Genomic DNA, 19,043 nt, shown 5'->3' with positions numbered 1-19,043 from the left:
TTCTCATAATCAATGTGGCCCATTGCAATTTTTACTTTTACTGTTAAATTTTATCATCTTTTTCCTCATCTGTTACTAGGAAATTGAATACTATAGTTTTGGGCTGTAAACACGCGGTATTACCATCAACAATTTTGTTCTGAATTTTCACGGCAATTTAGGTCGACTTGGTTTGTCATTGGGAAAAAAAAGAAATGGCTATTCTAGAGAATAGACAATTCTCTAAAAACAAGAAGTTTTTTTAAAAGAAATTCTCAGAAATTGTTAATTAAGCAGGTTTTTGTACAATGTTCTAATTTTCAATTCTTTTCTTCTTAGAAAATTAAACCAAATAAGCCCATAACATTATTTACACTTGGGGGTATAAATTGGAATTGTCATTGTTAATGAAAGGAATACGATATGATCATTGGTAAGTTCAAGGCACCAAACACCACTTGTCTAGCTTAGTTGTAGAAAGATGGAAAGTTTTGTGGTTCAAGCATTTGTAGAAATATGGGTTTAGGAGGGTTAATGAGTAGGGTATGGTGACCCTTCCATAGCCTCTCACCAAAGAAGTCAAATTCAACTTGCATCAATGTTTTTCATGGAGGCTTTGCCATCACAAGGGCGGTCTCACTAATAGCACTTTGTCATGTAAGAGCTCCAAATCCAATACTAATTCCAATTTTCACATAACGAAGATCCATTTTGTTTAAATTAAGCCCGCTGCTGCTGCTGGGAGTGATTCAAAATCACACGTGTAAGTGATGGAATTCGTCTTAACAATTTCAACTAAAAATCAAAGGCACCCATGGACATGGGTGAAAGGTAAATCAAAAGATTGTTGCTCTTGCGTAAATACCTCATTTTTGAATGACACCCTCCCGCAAATTGCAAGTCTTGTATGTTCCCCGCGAAAAAGCCGCGTAAAATTGAGATGACCTCTCAGGCAACCGTTGCTAGTCCAAGGGGAAGGGGGAGTTGTTTTTCTATAGAGAGAGAAAGTGATGGGAAAACGGCTTTTTTTGGATGGTTGGATGTTAGAGAGAGAAAGCGAGACAGAGGAAGAGAGAGAAAGTGTTTGAGAGAGAGAGAGCAAAAAAAAAAAAAAGAAAAAAAAGAAAGAAAGAAAAGGAAAATAGAGAGAGAAAGTGAAAAAGAGAGGTAAAGGGGACAAAATATCTTTTGGGTTGAATTGTGAGATAATGAAGAACAGGGGCAGCTGGTTTTGATCCAAAAAGAGAAGGGAGAGCTTCCTCTCCCTCGTTAGAGCGCCCCTACCTGCCCCCTTTCAATTACATCATTTATGGGTATTGTTTTGCACCTGAAATAATACATAAAAATACACATGATGAGCGACATCAATAATCAAAATTGTGGTGCTTCTCCCTCCAAAGAGATGCCCAACCCAAATTCCAAGAGGCTCTATCAAGTTTGGAAGGGCCGCAATGTAAGCCTCTCTCTCCTCTTTAATTGCTTCTAATTTCATTGGATTTTTTTTTATTTTTTTTTATTTTTTTCTTGTTTGGTTTTGAAAAGAAAATGTTGATTGTTTGCAAGGCCAATTTAGTTTCATTTTATGCATCCATATTGTTTTTTGTGATAAAATATTACTATGATGCCTATTTCATTAATTATTTTTTCTTCTTCTTGTTTTTTTTTTTTTTTTTTGTTAAAAAAAAATAAATCATTTCATTTCTGATGTACATTTATTCTTCAATTTAACAAATTACATTACGTCTGGTTGTCATTAATTGATTTGTTTGATGATGGTTGGAGGGAGGGCACCTCAGGAAATGAGGTCAATCATCTTCCTTATTAAAATGTACTAATAATCTTCATGTGTAATTGGATGTCAAGAGTATCTAAACATTTAGTTGCATTTCTCAGAAATAATATATATTCGGTGATTAATTACGTTTTCAACATTTAAACTATTACCAATTCCCTTGTAAAGTGTTGAGTATCTAGCATTATGATTCAAGTATCATTATGGTGCTACAGAGGTTGAGCAGAGAATTTAGGACTGTTAGAAGTATATTTTACGCCATTAAAAGTAGCATTGCTGAAGATTGACTGTTAGAAACATTTTTGGTTAGGTATTGCTGTGGGAATATTGCTATGTATTTATGTCTATGAAATTTTTGTATCCCACCATGTGAGAGAGAACTTTATGCAAATCAATATTTGGATATACCACTAACCATATTTTCTTTTCACTTATGCTACGTTTGGCCAAAATTTAGTACAAAAATTGAACCAAACTTCTTCCAATCCCAAATCCAAGGCACCGATTCGGTGATTCCAAACACAATTATTTTCTTGTTGGCCAAAATATATTTGTGGTTGGTTTTGGCCTTTAAGTTTGTAGTGCCAAACCAGCTAGTTTGCAATGTGAATGGTTGAAGCATCAGTGGGAGTGATGTATGCTACAATGTACTTGCCATTGCAGCAAGAACCATCAGTATAATGTAGCTGATGTGGAAGCATGGTGCAATATTTGGGACTGCCAAAATAGAAAAATTGACCTTATTAGAAAAAGTACTTCTATTTTCCATCTCCTTATTTCTTCGTTATTTTTTTAATTTTTTTTCATCATGTTTGTTTATGATTTTTTGTTGTTGAAGTGCTTGCAGTCTATATATCAATGCATGTGCATTCTTTTTACCCAAGAGATTGAATGTGTATTGATAGAATCAAGGAAGGTTGATTTGAGTTCAAGATTTACATACTTTTTCGCCAGATACAGATATGCATTTTGGAAACTATTTAGATGTACGAGGAATGAAGTTTCTTATTTGATAAAAAAAAAAACTGTCAATTTCCTGTGTTGGTTAACTCTTCTTTCCCCTTTTATTTCATTTTAGAAAATTATTGGTTAGTCAGAAATCATATATAATGTTTCTGTTACAACAAGAAACAAATAAGTGTACTCTGGACACTTGTTTGGTATATTTTTCTTCTTAGTAATTCTTTTCAAAAAAAATTTAAAACTGCAATGAACTATTTATGGATTTTCCTGTTTAATCAGGAGCTGAACTGATCGATATACTTATGATAATTACTGGTTCGTACACTTTCATATACAAAAGAAGCCCAGATTAGGAGAATATATGTGCTTCTTTATAGTTGAATCAGTGTGAACAGCCTTTTTATATTATGGTTTATGTCATGCAATATTGAGCAGTGTTATAAAGTTGTTGAAGAAATGCACAGAGGTTATAAAGTGACATAGAAGGTGCAACTTACTAGTGAATGAAATTCTTTTGAATTGGCTGAGAAAAAATTGCAACGTGCATAGCTTTATACTGACTGGCACACTGATGAAGTGCTTTTTTTGCTATATCAGAAATTTTTGTTTGGCGGGAGATTGATCTTTGGTCCTGATGCTACATCATTAATATTAACTACACTCCTAATAGGGGGCCCAGCCTTTACATTTTGCATAAAACTGCTTTTGAGAATCGGAGAAACTGATCCTTTAAGTGGGTACGGTATACCGATTATCGGATTTATCCTCACATTTTTGGTAAGTAATATGAAGTTATTCTCAGTAGAGTTAGATCTACATAATGATTGTAGAATTTGAAGTGGTGATGAATGATGCAGGATTTGACTTTTCTCTTCATGACATCTGGAAGAAATCCTGGAATAGTACCAAGAAACTCGAAGCCACCTGAAACAGATGAAGCATTTGAGTTCACCACATCAATGGAATGGGTCAATGGTACAACCCTTAATTTGAAATTACCCCGGACAAAAGATGTGTTTGTCAATGGCCACACGATTAGAGTGAAATACTGTGATACTTGTTTGCTTTATCGTCCGCCACGTTCTTCTCATTGCTCAATTTGCAACAACTGTGTACAGAGGTTTGATCACCACTGTCCATGGGTGAATCAGTGTATTGGAATGGTAAGTTTCTTGTCTGAAACTGCATCCTCTAAGATTAATTGTTAATTGAGCGTATATGTAACATGAAAGTTAAATCAGTCCATTGTATTTTTTATTTTTATTTTTTATTTTTATTTTTTATTTTATAGAATTTGATGACTTTGTTGTATTTTCTATAGCATTCAAAATTTGCATTTCCCTGCACTTTTTTCTTCTAGACATGGCCATTTTAGACACTAGATGAGATCGTTTATATTTCATTGTGGTAATGTCTTGATAGTCCACTACTAAATTTTTATTTTGTAAGATAAAAAAACATAAACACCATACACCAACTTTTGGCTTAATGTCGGTGTAAATGTTTCGGTGATTTAAAGTTCCAATAGACATCAAATATCACATTCTAAAATTATGTTGAGCTCGCATAGCATGTTTGAGCTAGTTCTTGATTTTTGTATCAGAGGACAACGTGCAGTGCAGACATATTGCAACTGTGCTCTCTTAATTTTGAGGAAAATCCAAATCATAAAAAACTTTCTTATTATGTTTATCTACCCAGTTCTAGCACTTATAAGCTGATAATTTGCAAGTATGTCTTGACAATCTTATCTTAAAAATTCAAATATTGAGAACAATTCATTTTTGTTATTTAATCATTTGCACAACTATAAAATGAAATGTATAATTATCTTCAACACGGAAATGCATTGGGCTCTCAAAATTAGTCCTGCCCTGATCTAATTCTTTGTTCATAAAAATTATTTTCTTAAGCACCCTTTAAGAGAAGGTTCAGTACTTAACAAGTGTAGATCTGTTACATGGTTTTGGAAAACTAAATTGTTTTCAGAGCACAAGGAATTGATTCTGTTGTAAATTGATCCAATTATGCTCCATCTTAAAGAAATTTGAACAACTAAAATATACTAAAAAATCCCATTTCTTCTGCATAAAGAGAGAAAATTTTCTTTATATATATATATACACATTTTTTTTTTGGTGAACAAACTAACAATTCTTTCCATGTTGTTTGGTTGCAGCGTAATTATCGGTGGTTCATCTTGTTCATATCATCATCAACCGTATTGTGCTTATATGTCTTCATGTTTTCATTGATGAATATCCTTGAACAGCCAGGCAACATATGGCATATCATGTCAAAGGATATTTTATCAGTTGTTCTGATAGTATATTGCTTTATAGTTGTCTGGTTTGTTGGTGGACTCACTGTTTTTCATGTTTATCTGATCTCCACCAACCAGGTGATCTCCTTACTCCTCAAAAGGTTATTCATGTTGTTTACAATAAAGTGTGTGAGAGAGAGAGAGATTCATTCTCTCAGATTTAAAATTTACTACATTATGCCCAGTTTTAAAATTTACTACAATATACCTCACATGTTTCAAATTCATTTGAGAGTTAACATCCAAATAACCACAATGTACATGATATCTTATTACACTATGTAACATGTCTATTGATATTATTCGTATTGATGTTTTGTTCTTCCTGAAAAGGTGACATTTCTGTTCTTATGTTTGCACAGACAACTTATGAAAACTTCCGATATCGCTATGATAAGAAGGAAAACCCATTTAACAAGGGGATAATAAGGAACCTTAAAGAAATTTTTTTCTCTAAGATCCCACCTTCAGGTATCAATTTCCGAGAATGGGTGTACGAGGATGATGATGCAATTGCAGGATCCATTTCTCACAACTTTGGAAGAGGTGTTAGCTCGAAAGGGAAAGCTGATATAGAAATGGGAGGCATGCTTAGCAAGGATGGTGGCATTCCGCTTCCAAATATTTTAAAGAATTTGGATTATGGTGGGATTGATGATACCTTAAAGAAGGGAGGAGGTGAAGATTTTACATTTGATTCATCTCTCATTCCCCCAGAACAAGAACTGGGAGATGAATTGTGGAGCTCCGCTAATGAAGATAACGGTATTGCAGATGAGAGGACGGAGAATGATAGAACTCCCACTGAACATTAGTGATTCATCAGGGTTTAGGTAATTATTTTCCTCCTTTTTGCAATAAATTTATACATGTTTTATTTAATTTCATGTTAAATATAACCCATTGGCTAAAGAATAATGTACTATGGTAAAACACAATTTACATATAGTTGTTGTGATATGTGAAACTTGTGAATTTAGTCCGTAACCGCTAAAAATAGCTAACAATAAACTGTAAATTTCAAATTATATATTGTTCTTTAATCAACTGATAAATACTTTTAGGGGGTCATTTTGATACATTCCTATCCTCAAAATTGTAGTCACAGTGAATTTTAGAGTCAAATGCTGCAGCTAATATCCTCTTTGACGTGTTTTATTTTTTATAAATTAATTATAAGTGTGAACTGCTAAGTGAGAGATGGAAGATTTGAGCATGAGTGAATCCCCTTTTGCATGCCAAAGTTTAGATATACATCAACTCCACCCTCCCAGCACCCAACATTGGCATTAATAGCGAGACACTTTTTTTTCTCAAAAAGTTGGACAAGAAAATGGAACCAGTAGAGAGAATTTTATTTATTTATTTATTTTCATAAATCAATGAGAATATCGTGTATTGACACTGAATAGTCATGTTGACACTGAATGGTCTTGCTTTATTCAGTGAGACTTCAAAGAAAAAATCCCTTTGGCTTCGGACCTTGACTAAGAATTCTCTTTTAGAAAATATTGGAAGAATTATGTCTACTGAACTTTTTGCATGATTGTAATTAGATACACAGTACTACTCCAGTTTTCAATGATAACCTTCAATTCTACATATTCATACCTTGTAGATGACATGATACTCTTTTTCTGGCCTTCAATTCTACATATTCATACCTTGTAGATGACATGATACTCTTTTTCTGGTCTAACTTATAAAACCATAATCAAGTAATATTGACTGGATGGTAAAAAGTAAAAACCAATAATGACCTGATTGCCTATTTAAAATTGTTCCTTGTCACATGGTAAAGCTCCACAATGAAAGGTCTGTTTGGTCATTGAAGATTGTTGCCGATATCTATTTGTCCATTAATCCTCACATAGGGAAACACTAAAATGTTAGACCCTCAAGTACTACAACTGAAGCAAAAAGTTGAAAATCTTGAAGAGTATTTTGAATGGCATGGTATTTGATGTGGAGGTGAAATAGTTCTAGAGAACTTAATTGTATTGTGATGGTTCATAAAAAATCCTATAATTTTCTGTCACACAGAGAAGTATGTACTATGCTGCTTTTCAATAAGCAAGCTGGCTATGCACATTTCACTTGGCTCGTACTCTATTCATAAGGGTGTTATGGCACAAGCCCCTAAAATACTATGCACATATCCGACAACTTTCATACGTTCCTCTCCTATCATTTCATTTCTGGTTAAAGCAAACTGAAATTTGTGTTGAATGAAACTCTCAACAATATATTTATAATTGAATATGATCCAAAGGATTTTTGACATATCCCCATTCTTCAGAATAATTAGGAATCCTATCTTTTTTGTTTACCAGAAAAATCCGAACTAAAGAATTTGTGACCTCCAGAGATTTCTCATTCCATTCCAGTGGCTTGACCAGTAAACCAATGGCGAAAATTAAAATACCTGTATACATCACTGATAAGCAGTGTTACAAGGCTCATTGAATGAACTTCATAAATGGAGATAGCACCATTTGAATAAATTATCACACTAACTGAACCAGATGGCCTGTGATGAATATTTAGTAATAATAAATATTCTAAATCGGAAAATGGATTATATAATTAAACTAAGTTCACGAATGTAATTAGCTATCTGATTCTTTACATGTAGTTGGTAGTTTCTGAAGAATCAAGTGGGTTCGACTTGACTACCATGTCAATTTTGTTTTAATGCACCAGTTTTGCTATCGATCTTTCTGATTATTTACCTTTTATGGCCTTACCATACCTTATGATGCTGACTGGCAATTTTTTAAACAGTATATTTTACAGCTATGGCAATTTTTGAAGCCTTGACAAGTGCAGATGTTAATATGGAGATGACCAAGGCAGAAATGAAGCTTCATTGTTGTAGTGAGAAGGAAGAACAAAAGAAAAGGAAAGAGAGAAAAGAAAAGAGAAGGAAGAGCATATAAAAGTTTTTCTTGGTGCTTTTTGATGCACAATAATGGACCTGCAACAAAATGAAGTTTCCATCTTGTAAAATACTCAAAGCTTGTGCTGTTTAATTGTTTATCATTGTCTCCTTTTTCTTTTTCTTCTTTTCTCTTTCCAAATTTTAAATTTAGCTTCTTGTGATTGTGGGTGTGGAGCTGGAGGATTTGGATTTGTAGATTGTGTAAAGTTCTTACCTGTTGAATAGACTTGGAAGCCCTTTTTTTCTTTTTCTTTTTTAAATTGCATATATGATGTATGCAATTCTGAAAACAGAATTAGTGATTGTTTATTTGCCACTCTATATTTAGGAACCCATTGCATAATTCCTTATGAAATTGAAGATTTGAACTGGTTCTGCTAAACATGGGATCCCACCAAGTATTTGGAGTGATGTACCAAGAGAAGTTCTTATAGCTCTAAAATGATGATATCTCTTTTATAGGATATGAAGACAACAATAACAACCCACATAAAAGTTCTTTGGCAATAGAACATGCATTTTAAGAGCAAGGTTGAGGTCAATTAAAATCTCAGCTGAAAGTTCTAAAATTATTAGAAATAACATCTGTTTTTTTCTTTTCTTTTTTTAACTCCCAAATCTCCTAAATTTAATTCACATTTTTGTCAAGAAAAATTCAGAATTATACATTTTTCATTTTTGTTTTGGATTTTGTAGCTTGGGATGCAATCCAAATCTTTTTTTATTATTTTAATTTTTAATTTAATTTAATTTAATTTTGTTGCTTCCCTTCCCCCTCTTATTAAAAAAAATCATTGGTAACTAAATTAGGGACCCCAGGAGCATGGCAAGGGCAACCGAAATAACAAAAAAAATCTTGCCCAACTTGTAAATTTTGATTCTTACTATCGATTACCGTTGCGGTATTGATTACGGTCACGATATAATTGTTAAAATCAGTGTAAACGGATCGGTACAAATCACCTATCAGATTTAAAAAAAAGTCACACGTATGGACTAATAGGTCGCGTACTGTAATGAGAGTCCACTGTCAGTCTGTCAAACAAAGCAAGGCCACAATTCCCTACTGCCCAAGTGGTATTATCACAACCAATCATGTAATCAAATATCCCATCACAACCTGCCACATGTCAGCTTCCCATTACAAGTCGTAGATTTCATTGGATCAGATTAGATTCAATCACTTTCAACCAATTAAATTACACACACGCACTCATCTTATCCTTCACAGAAACACTCATATGTGTTAAGTATTGCTGCTGCCCCTATTCCACAGCCAACCAAGTTCAAGTTCCTGCTAAACTTTGCTCCAAAAAATGGCTGCAGAGATGGCCTTAGTAAAACCCATCTCCAAATTAAGCCCTAAATTCAGCAACCCACCAAGATTATTGTCATCACATGTCAAGTTCTCCACCATCACCGCCATGTCATCCACCACTTCACAGCCCACCACCACCACAAGAAAGCCATTAAAGAAATTGGGGAAGCAAGCTATTAAGGAGAGCCTGCTGACGCCAAGGTTCTACACTACTGACTTTGATGAGATGGAGATGCTATTCAACACTGAGATCAACAAAAACCTGAACCAGGCTGAGTTTGAGGCTCTGTTGCAGGAATTCAAGACGGATTACAACCAGACCCATTTTGTCAGGAACAAGGAGTTCAAGGAGGCTGCTGATAAACTCCAAGGCCCTATTCGCCAAATCTTCGTCGAGTTCTTGGAGAGGTCTTGCACTGCTGAGTTCTCTGGATTCCTTCTCTACAAAGAGCTTGGAAGGAGGCTTAAGGTATTTATATATATATATGCATGCATTTCTTATGATTTCTTGAATTTTTAATGCAATCTAGTTCTCAAATTTGATGAATTTATGATAGAATAATGGTAATTAGTTCGCCTATTCGCATAATTAAAAATGTGTGTGTGTGTATATATATATCCGTATATGTGTGTTTGATGAGTCTCCTTGAAGTTCCCTGCATTTCTGAGTATTATAACTGAAATTGGCAATCTAAATCTTGCAAAAATCAATGAACTACTTCTAGCATTTTCAGTTCTTTTGGTGTAGTTAAATGTAAATCTGTCCAAAATTCTGAATTTTTATGTGTAGTTGAAGTCATGTTGTGTCTGAATTTCACTCAATTTCTGGAATAATTCTGTCAAGGTTATGTCAATTAATTGTTAGGACTTCCAAAATTTCTGAAACTTCCCAAAAATTCTACAGTAATTGACAAATTAAGAGGAATAAGTAAGACTTGCCGTTATTTTTTGTCCACATTGATCCTCAATTCTATGAAGTTCAATTTTGCAGAAATTAATTCTGAATTGCATTTGCCTTGGATTGAGTTGACTGGAGTTTCTGGTGGTTTTTGATTGGTTTCTGATTTATATTCGGTGGTGGCATAGTTTTTTATTGGTTATGCTAGGATTCATCTGATAAGAAACAGTTAATTACATGTTGTATTTTTTTTTTTGTTGATAAGTAAGTTAATTACATGTTGTATTGATCTCCTAATTTCTGTTATACCAACTGACCTGAAATTGATCATGCAGAAAACCAACCGAGTGGTGGCTGAGATATTCTCTCTTATGTCAAGAGATGAAGCTAGACATGCTGGGTGTGCACACACATTCTCATCTCTTTCTAATTATATAGATATAAATATATATGGTATTCATAGCTTCTAACACAAATTGGGTTACTGTTCAATTGAAATTTGCAGGTTTTTGAACAAGGGATTATCTGATTTCAATTTGGCACTGGACTTGGGGTTCCTGACAAAGGCCAGAAAGTACACTTTTTTCAAGCCAAAGTTCATCTTCTACGCAACATATTTATCTGAAAAAATTGGATACTGGAGATACATAACCATATATCGACATCTCAAGGCCAATCCGGAGTACCAACTTTATCCCATTTTCAAATACTTTGAGAACTGGTGCCAGGATGAGAACCGCCATGGTGATTTCTTCTCTGCATTGATGAAGGCACAGCCCCAGTTCCTCAATGACTGGAAGGCTAAGTTGTGGTCTCGCTTCTTCTGCCTATCGGTAATTTTTCACCCTCAACTATATGATAGATACTCTGTATGATGATCTTTTTTTGTTTATGAGGATTCAATTATTCAAACAAAATCGAGGCTTAAATTCTATCAAGTTTCACATGCTCTTATGTCAAGTTTAATTGCAGATTTTAGATTCCAAATTTATTGTTTATCACCCCCATTTTCTCAGCAATCAACCACACTATGATGAATGGCTATTTGAACAAAACAATAATTTTAATTGTCCAGGAAATACATTCTTCTCTTATGACTTTGTTAATAAATGCAGGTTTACGTGACAATGTACCTCAATGATTGTCAACGCACAGCTTTCTATGAAGGCATTGGGCTCAACACGAAAGAATTTGACATGCATGTCATCATCGAGGTGAGCCTTCCCCTCTAGTTTTTGTTTCAGCATTGTTATATCAGCATGAATACGTGTGATACATTGCTTTTCTCTCTATACATACACTTCGAGGATATGTAATGTGGCTGTTACAGTTGCTTCATGTCTTTGAATGTGTCATATTTTACATGCGACCTTTCTTACTTTGAAATTACTATGATGATGAGTGTGCAAGAGAATTGAATTTTAAAGCTACCACTCTATCTGCATATAGTTATAAGATCACAAGTTTTTGTTTATCTCGTCCACTTCGCTAATCAAACAACCAAATGCAGCTTAAAAAGAAAAGTATACTCATATTCTTTTCAAACCCTTTAGCCGCTTTTTAACTCTTCTTGCTGAAAGAGTAGTGTAATGGCATGTGAAATGGTATTAAGAAAGATTGGCAGAGAAAAAACACAGAGTTACTTTACGCAACAAATTTTCAGTAATGGCTCAGTATGGTTTCTGGAACACTGTTTTCTTGCAGACAAACCGCACAACAGCTAGGATTTTCCCAGCTGTGCCGGACGTTGAGAACCCAGAGTTCAAGCGGAAGTTGGATCGGATGGTAGAAATTAATGAGAAGCTGATGGCGGTAGGGGACAGCGAGGACATTTCGTTGGTGAAGAACTTTAAGAGGATCCCACTTATTGCTGCACTAGCTTCTGAGCTTTTGGCTGCATATCTCATGCCTCCCATTGAATCCGGATCGGTTGATTTTGCAGAGTTTGAACCCCGGCTTGTTTACTGATTTTTTTGGCAGAAGTCCCAGTACCATGTTGTTCTGTGTGAATTTGCTTCTGACTATGAGCACAAGTGATACTTGTAGAAACTGAGTAAAACATTGTTGTTATGAGAGAACCCCTTGTATTCTGTAATCATAGACTTATTTTATCAAGTGTACCTACCATGGGCTTTACAATTTATTACCAAATTGCCAGTGCAATTTCCATGTTTTGCATCAAGATTCAAATCTATGGACTGGGTAGTGTGCGTGCCAGGGGTGACCTGTGAACAAGACTGTAGATCAATATTTTGCATTTCTAATGTGTTAATAGCTATTAACCAATGTGGTTCCACTTAGTGAATTGGTGCAAGAAAAAGTATATGCGCACACAAGCATACGGCCACACACACACAAGCGTACGGCCATACAGGTACAATATGATAAACATTTAAACGAGGTTGATATTCTTTGCTGCGCGCGTAGATTCATGTTGTGTTTTGGAGTTACCAAATCAACCCATTTTGTTGGTAACACTTGTTGCTCCTAAACCTAGCTTCAATAAACTTCAACTAGAATCAGCAAAGGGTTATCTAGCCTTGCTAGGGGTCATAGCTTCTGGTAATACATATTCTAATTGGCAAGAAATGAAAATTATACTTTTTCAGGTCGACTCCAATTTGAAAATTCGCTACTATTTTTTAAAATTAACAATTTTTGTTCCCACTCAGCAATACTAGTCGTGCACTTTCATTTTTCGGTTTCAATTATTGTTAAGTCCTTGGGCGGTCCTCTAAATTCTAAAAAAGTTGATCAAATAATGCTTTTCAACTCTTTGCTCCTGTAGATTGATGTGTGTGTGTGTGTGTGTGTGTGTTTATATATATATATATAGAGAGAGAGAGAGAGAGAGAGAGAGAGAGATTGAATTGGAGAGAGCTTCAATTGGTTGGAATACAAACACTGAATACAAATTTGTATTACAGTATATTTACAAATCAGGTGACCCGAAGGAATTCAAATGCGAAAGAGTGACTTCCTTTGGTCGGATTTCAATCTTCAGTCAGTTTCTAAATGTTAACAACCGCTTCAATGCCTAACAGTTTGACCATCCATCATTATCAACATCAAAGTGGAAAACCATTTAGTCTGATTTCTGAGTCTTCATGTTTGCCTTGTCCTCTTTTAGTGGCTGAACCAGTAACCTAAATGTCCATACTGCCAGTAGAGTTGCCTCTATTGGGGCAAGCCAGTAAACAAGTATATGCTCCTTGGTTATATGATCCCCGTGAGCAAAAGCCCACCCCATTACCTAAGAAACGCAGAAACCATGAATCCAACTTTACTCAAGTTTTGAATGTAAAACAACTTCATCAGAATAGATTTATAAAAATCGGTAAAAGTACTTACAGAGGCTGGGTTCATACATCCACCAGTTAGATCGGAACCAAGTATATGGAGAGCGAGCTTGGAAACACTGGATATCCAAGTTTTCATGTAGAAACTTCCAGGGATGTTTCTAGCAAGTCCAAGCGAGATGGTGACAATTGCAAATGTCAGAAGACCTTCTGTTAAGGCACCATGATGGATTTCAACATTCAGGCGCGGCCCATGTCCAATCTCAGGGAAGGTATCCATGATGAGCCTAACCCCAGTAATAGATCCAATAACCTAAAAAGAGATATAAAGGAATCTAAACGAGAATGATAAATAATCTATATGTTGAGATTTGGAGAACAAGTATAAAATTTGCAGTAGAAAAATTATACAACTTCCAAGAATTTGAATTGCTGAGTCATTTATTTCAAAAAATAAGATTGATTGTTTCTAAACCTTTTTTAAATGGCAAGACATGCCATAAGAAGTCATTTTTTTTCCTACACAAAATTTTCCTCTTTCAGCTGTGCTGTATTTTGCCAAAATCATGAGTCCATACATAACTTTAAATGTACAAGCCAGGTGCATCGGATATATTGTATTGCTACACCCAATCTTTTAAAGAAAAGTCTTTTTTGAGTGGAATTACATTTTCCTCTTTCTTCTGATCAAGGTATGTAAGGAACACAACTACATAAATGACAATCATTCACTGTCCTAATGATGGACAAGCAATAAGAATAAAAAACATCAGACAGGAGACGTGATTACTGAAGATTTAAGCAATCTACTAATCAAGTTTATTGATTTGTGCATGTCATCCATGTGCAGGAGCCATGCTAACATAAAGGAAATATTAGAGATCTAGATTTTAAAGAACCAATGCCTGGAATTACATAGAATGAATAATCCACTCCAAATCAACTCTTAGTCCCCACTTCTACTGCTAGTTCCCCGTTTTCAAAAACTCTGTACCATCTCTCATTCCAGTAATACCAACAGAGCAGTTGCACCATGTTTCACTTGAACAATAATGTCAAGCAGGATTATGCTTAGAGGGATTTAACTTTATAGTTTCACATGATTTCTTATCAACATATTTACCATTAGAAGGTTTTTCCATTACTTCCTCAGAATTGTAGTTTAGATTTCCTATCACACTTCAAATTAGGGAAGCTGTTATCAATCTTTAAAGTTTAAGAATTCATTTAACTCCTTTGACTGCCTAGTCTCTTGTTCTAAAGCTTTTATTTGCTAAATAACATATCTTTAAGTTTAACAACTATAATTGTGAAATCAGTAATTTTTAACATGTGTTTTGTAGAATCAAATTTCATTACTTCTAAATTATCCAACAATTCAGAATTTTCTAGTTTTATGTTGAGAAAATAATTATGTAATTTAGCAAAAGTAAGCCTAAATATATCATCTTCATAATTATCAAAATATGATTCTAATCAAGATTTAGAATAAAAAAATTCATTATCATAGGCATCACAAGTAATATAGTCATTCTTAAGTAAAATTTTCTATATTTCCAGTCACTATCAAAACTATCAGTTAAACTAGACTTATGACTACCATGCATCAAATTAAAAAAGAAAGCAAAATCATTAGAATAAACTAAATCAATTGAGTCTAATTTTTTAATATCCATAAAATTTCCTAAAGGCCAACTCTCCGTGTTGAATAACCTGCTTTGATAGCAATTGAACAAACCAAAACTAATATACTCTGATAAGGGAACTAAGATGAGGAACTACCTGAAAAATAGACAAAGGTAACTACAAAAAAAGAGAGAACCATTTTTACTCATCAAAAAAAAAAATAAAAAAACAGAACCATTCTCTGCTACACTCCATATGAAGTATTAAAAGGGAAACCGAATTGGAAGAGAAATGCTAATCAACTCCATTAAGATGTACCAGATACATCATTTTGACACCTGATAGTGAATCTTTAGCCTGTAACCGCCTTCAATTATCACCTAAGGAAATTTAATTCTATGGTCAACCAATTCAATTAACTCCTCCGCTTATTTCTTGATTATTGACTTTTCTTTTACACAGTCAATCCCATGCCCCCCCCAAAAAAAAAAAAAATAATAAGAAAAAAAATAAGGATGGTTGTGTTACCTTGACAATCAAGGTAGAAACTTTGTCAAGACTATTTGGATGTGAATCCTAAAAGTATTTTATTAAACACTAGTAAATTCACCTTAACCATCGCATTGCAACAACTCTGAGATGCTTTGAAACAAGGGCAAGGGGCATCACATCTTCCTGGTACAAACTGGACAAAACTTGTGCATCTCTAACGAGCGTGGATAAAGAAGTTAGTTCACGACTCCTAGTAGACTTAGGGACTTAGAATATAGGAACATAAATAAGTAAAAGGCGAGTTGCCAGACACGGTGATTAGGAGAAGAATTAATATAGTGTGACTAAAAGGAACCAAGTAGGTAAGAGAAAAAGTTAGGAACAGGACTTTAACTCTATTATGCTGTAAAAGATATGCATAGAAATGCAGTAGGATAATCATTGGTAAGAATTTGAAAATAAATGATTGTTACTAAAAAAAAGGAATATGATAATAAAATATAGTAAATACAATGAGCGTTTACACACCCCAATTAAGAGTAAAGCAAAATTTTGGGAACATATGAAATAATTAAGTCAAGTAAACTTTGAAGAAGAGACTATTTATAAGAGAAGACTTCAATGGTGATGTAGGAAAATGTTGTGGAGAGTATGAGATGGTCAATGATGGCAACGGATTTGGAGATAGGAATCATGTTGTGGAGGCTATCCATGACTTTGTAGCAGTATATGATAACGATTACCTAATTCCATAAAGATGAACATGTAATAAACATTAAAAGTAAATTATATATGAACCAAATTGATTTTTCCTCTAACCAGAAAAGTTTATAAGATAACAGTCTTGGATGCGTACAGTCGTACACTAAATGAAAATAAAGAAAGAAAAGCAGCTTATAAATCCAAATACTATGCGGTTTAATTTGAAAGGGAAGGTAAAAAATATTGTACATAATAAGATGCTAAAAGAAATAACATTGCATTTAGAAGATGAAACTAATAAAAATAAAATGTAGAATAGGATGAATTTGAAAGTTCCATTAACATTGAAAGCCAAAAGGATCTCGTTTCAAAACTTCAATTGCTCACCTAACACACACACACACACATAGCTGAAGAGTTCTAGATCTTTAAAATTAACAAGCAAAGGGTAAGTAAATCGTAGATTCGTAGTAAAGAATTTAAAGCAAAACCAGAAAGAAAGAACTAATTATGTTAAATTTTAAATTCTGACTTCAATTCTGAACAGTTCTAGCTATTTTACATGATCATTCAGAGCTCAAATATGTAGAGAAAAACAAAAGCAAAGGCAGAAAAAAGCACTTTGAAGAAACTAAAGACTTTTGAGATTTCGCTGTAATTGCATAGTTTCATGTCTCCTTAACGTTGTGGCAATTGATGTAAGCTTCGAACAGTATAGGATAAGAAGGATGAGAAGCAATTTTGGCCTTGATTATACGACCCTTTTGAAATGACCACAATGCCCCTCGGGGTTTCCACACATGTTATATAACAGGGTTTTCTCGCACTTTACCCATACCCTTGAAGCAAAACCACAAAGGACTAATTAACAAAATGTAGGGAGTAAATTAAAGTTCAGGGGTTTTTGCACATTTTGTATATAACAAAGGGAGGGGAGGGGGGTGGTTGGTTTCTTTCACTTTACCCTAACTTAAAAAAGTTACTTTTAGAAGTTGTCAAATGATAACCATATGAGAAGTTTAAGCTTGGAAGAAAATTGTAATTTTAGGAAGATTAGAGAAAAAAAAGTGCATCGAGTAAGATGAAAAAAAGTAAAGGCTTTTGGAACCATATGACTCCTATTGAGGCTAAGAAGAGTTTAGGTGATGATTTGGTGTTGTGGGTAACAAAATCATCTAAGAAGCTAATCATTAATTAAAGAAATTTCCACTCCCAAGCATCAATCAATAAGCAAATTCAATCATTAACCCGTCAAAGGAAGCTAATTGAAATAGAATGCAGTTGTAACCCAATTCCAGCATAATACCAACCAGTTTAGACCATTCCAAATCACAGATTAACTAATCTTTTATCCGGTCAACGCAGTTGAATAATCAAACCCAATTGAGAAACAATTGGTTCGCTAAATGAATCTCTAAGGAAAAAATCCAAAGGAATCAAGGCAAAAACAAACATATACTTAAATCAATTCCACCAAAACAAACACCCATTTGTTCAATTTCATATCCTAATAAACTACAACAATATAACAAAAATAAAATAAAATAAAGGGTTGAGTGAACATCTAAATGGAGAGAAACAGACCTGAGCAGGAATTCTTGCACCAACAGTGAGGAGGAAGCGACTGAAATCCCCAGAGATGGCGCCAGAGAGCACAGTGAGGGGATTGTAGGCCCCACCTTTTGTGACCTTGCCCAAGTATGCAAAGAAGAACATATTGATGATGGATAGAGCACACTTGATGACTTCACCTTTGGTTTCATGCCCTAACCCTAGAACCTTGTTGACAAAGATCTTGTTAAGAACCCCTGACCATACCCACATGAAGGACATGATGAAATCTGAAACGATCAATCGAATTCCAACAGCCATGTGATTGAAGAAGAAGGAAGCTCGCTCTCTCTCTCAATTTATCTGGCTCTCTCTCTCTCTCTCTCTCTCTCTCTCTCTCTCAATTCGTTATGCCATCAATGCATTAGAAGGGGTTATTTGTGTTTGTTCGAGGGAAGACGTTCTCAGAGGTCCTCCAGTCTATTTCATGTTGGAAATTCGACTTTAGATGCTTGGGAGAGGTGTGGGACCATAACGAACGTTGCATGTTTAACATGTTGTCGGATTTTCGATTCCCTTTGTTGGTTTGCTTCCTCCCTTACTCGTACGTGTGAGTGTAATGTTATGGTTTATTACAACAGTAGTTAAAATTGGACTTTATTACAATGACACCCCTAATGGACACACAAAAGTTACTCATACCCTTCAAATTATATAATATAAGAAATAAAAATATAATATTATCCTGTTCAATATATTTTGATTCCTTGAATAATATAACTTGAAGGTATGTGTGAATTTTTCGCGTTGGCGGGTATCATTGTAATAAAGTCTAAACTACTATATGTAATAAAACCTCCACGGACTAAAAAAAAATACAATAAAAAAACCCTTTTATCTGTTCAACATTTGCAAATAGCACCTTCTTGTTAGTATGCTTTTAGTGACACTGTAAAATTACCTAAGTATCCTCATCGAACGGCAAAAAGGAAAACCCATCAAAATGCAACAAACTTCCCTCAACAATCACGATTTTACCAAAAAAAAAAGAAAAAGAAAAAAGAAAAAAGCTATTAATTTGGTAAAAGAGGTCAGGCCTTAAACTATTCAAAAAAATTATAATACATATATATGTGTACAAATGAAAATGCATATATAT

At 34.3% G+C, this 19,043-nt stretch overlaps 3 protein-coding genes across 3 annotated transcripts; 2 read left to right on the top strand and 1 right to left on the bottom strand.

The window, feature by feature from the left end:
* Positions 1 to 924: 924 nt before the first annotated feature.
* On the top strand, positions 925 to 8,353 carry LOC132313487 (probable protein S-acyltransferase 1). Its single transcript, XM_059812273.1, has 6 exons — positions 925 to 1,432; positions 3,332 to 3,511; positions 3,592 to 3,897; positions 4,914 to 5,135; positions 5,420 to 5,890; positions 7,842 to 8,353. Exons 1-5 carry the CDS (start codon positions 1,331 to 1,333, stop codon positions 5,870 to 5,872), a joined length of 1,263 nt encoding a protein of 420 aa, XP_059668256.1. The 5' UTR covers positions 925 to 1,330; the 3' UTR covers positions 5,873 to 5,890; positions 7,842 to 8,353.
* An 891-nt stretch (positions 8,354 to 9,244) lies between these two features.
* On the top strand, positions 9,245 to 12,357 carry LOC132313485 (magnesium-protoporphyrin IX monomethyl ester [oxidative] cyclase, chloroplastic). The gene is made up of 5 exons (XM_059812271.1): positions 9,245 to 9,785; positions 10,550 to 10,614; positions 10,720 to 11,047; positions 11,330 to 11,428; positions 11,919 to 12,357. Exons 1-5 carry the CDS (start codon positions 9,315 to 9,317, stop codon positions 12,180 to 12,182), a joined length of 1,227 nt encoding a protein of 408 aa, XP_059668254.1. The 5' UTR covers positions 9,245 to 9,314; the 3' UTR covers positions 12,183 to 12,357.
* A 722-nt stretch (positions 12,358 to 13,079) lies between these two features.
* On the bottom strand, positions 13,080 to 18,375 carry LOC132313486 (probable aquaporin SIP2-1). The gene is made up of 3 exons (XM_059812272.1): positions 17,918 to 18,375; positions 13,566 to 13,826; positions 13,080 to 13,467 (listed from the first exon to the last, which is right to left on the bottom strand). Exons 1-3 carry the CDS (start codon positions 18,203 to 18,205, stop codon positions 13,300 to 13,302), a joined length of 717 nt encoding a protein of 238 aa, XP_059668255.1. The 5' UTR covers positions 18,206 to 18,375; the 3' UTR covers positions 13,080 to 13,299.
* Positions 18,376 to 19,043: the final 668 nt, after the last annotated feature.

This window comes from Cornus florida, unplaced genomic scaffold, assembly GCF_030987335.1.
Source record: "Cornus florida cultivar Cherokee Brave unplaced genomic scaffold, ASM3098733v1 CherokeeBrave_3.0.0_Hap2_Chr06, whole genome shotgun sequence".
Taxonomy (NCBI): domain Eukaryota; kingdom Viridiplantae; phylum Streptophyta; class Magnoliopsida; order Cornales; family Cornaceae; genus Cornus; species Cornus florida.
Note: the sequence above shows the minus strand (reverse complement) of the source record. Positions and strands in the feature narration are given on the sequence as shown.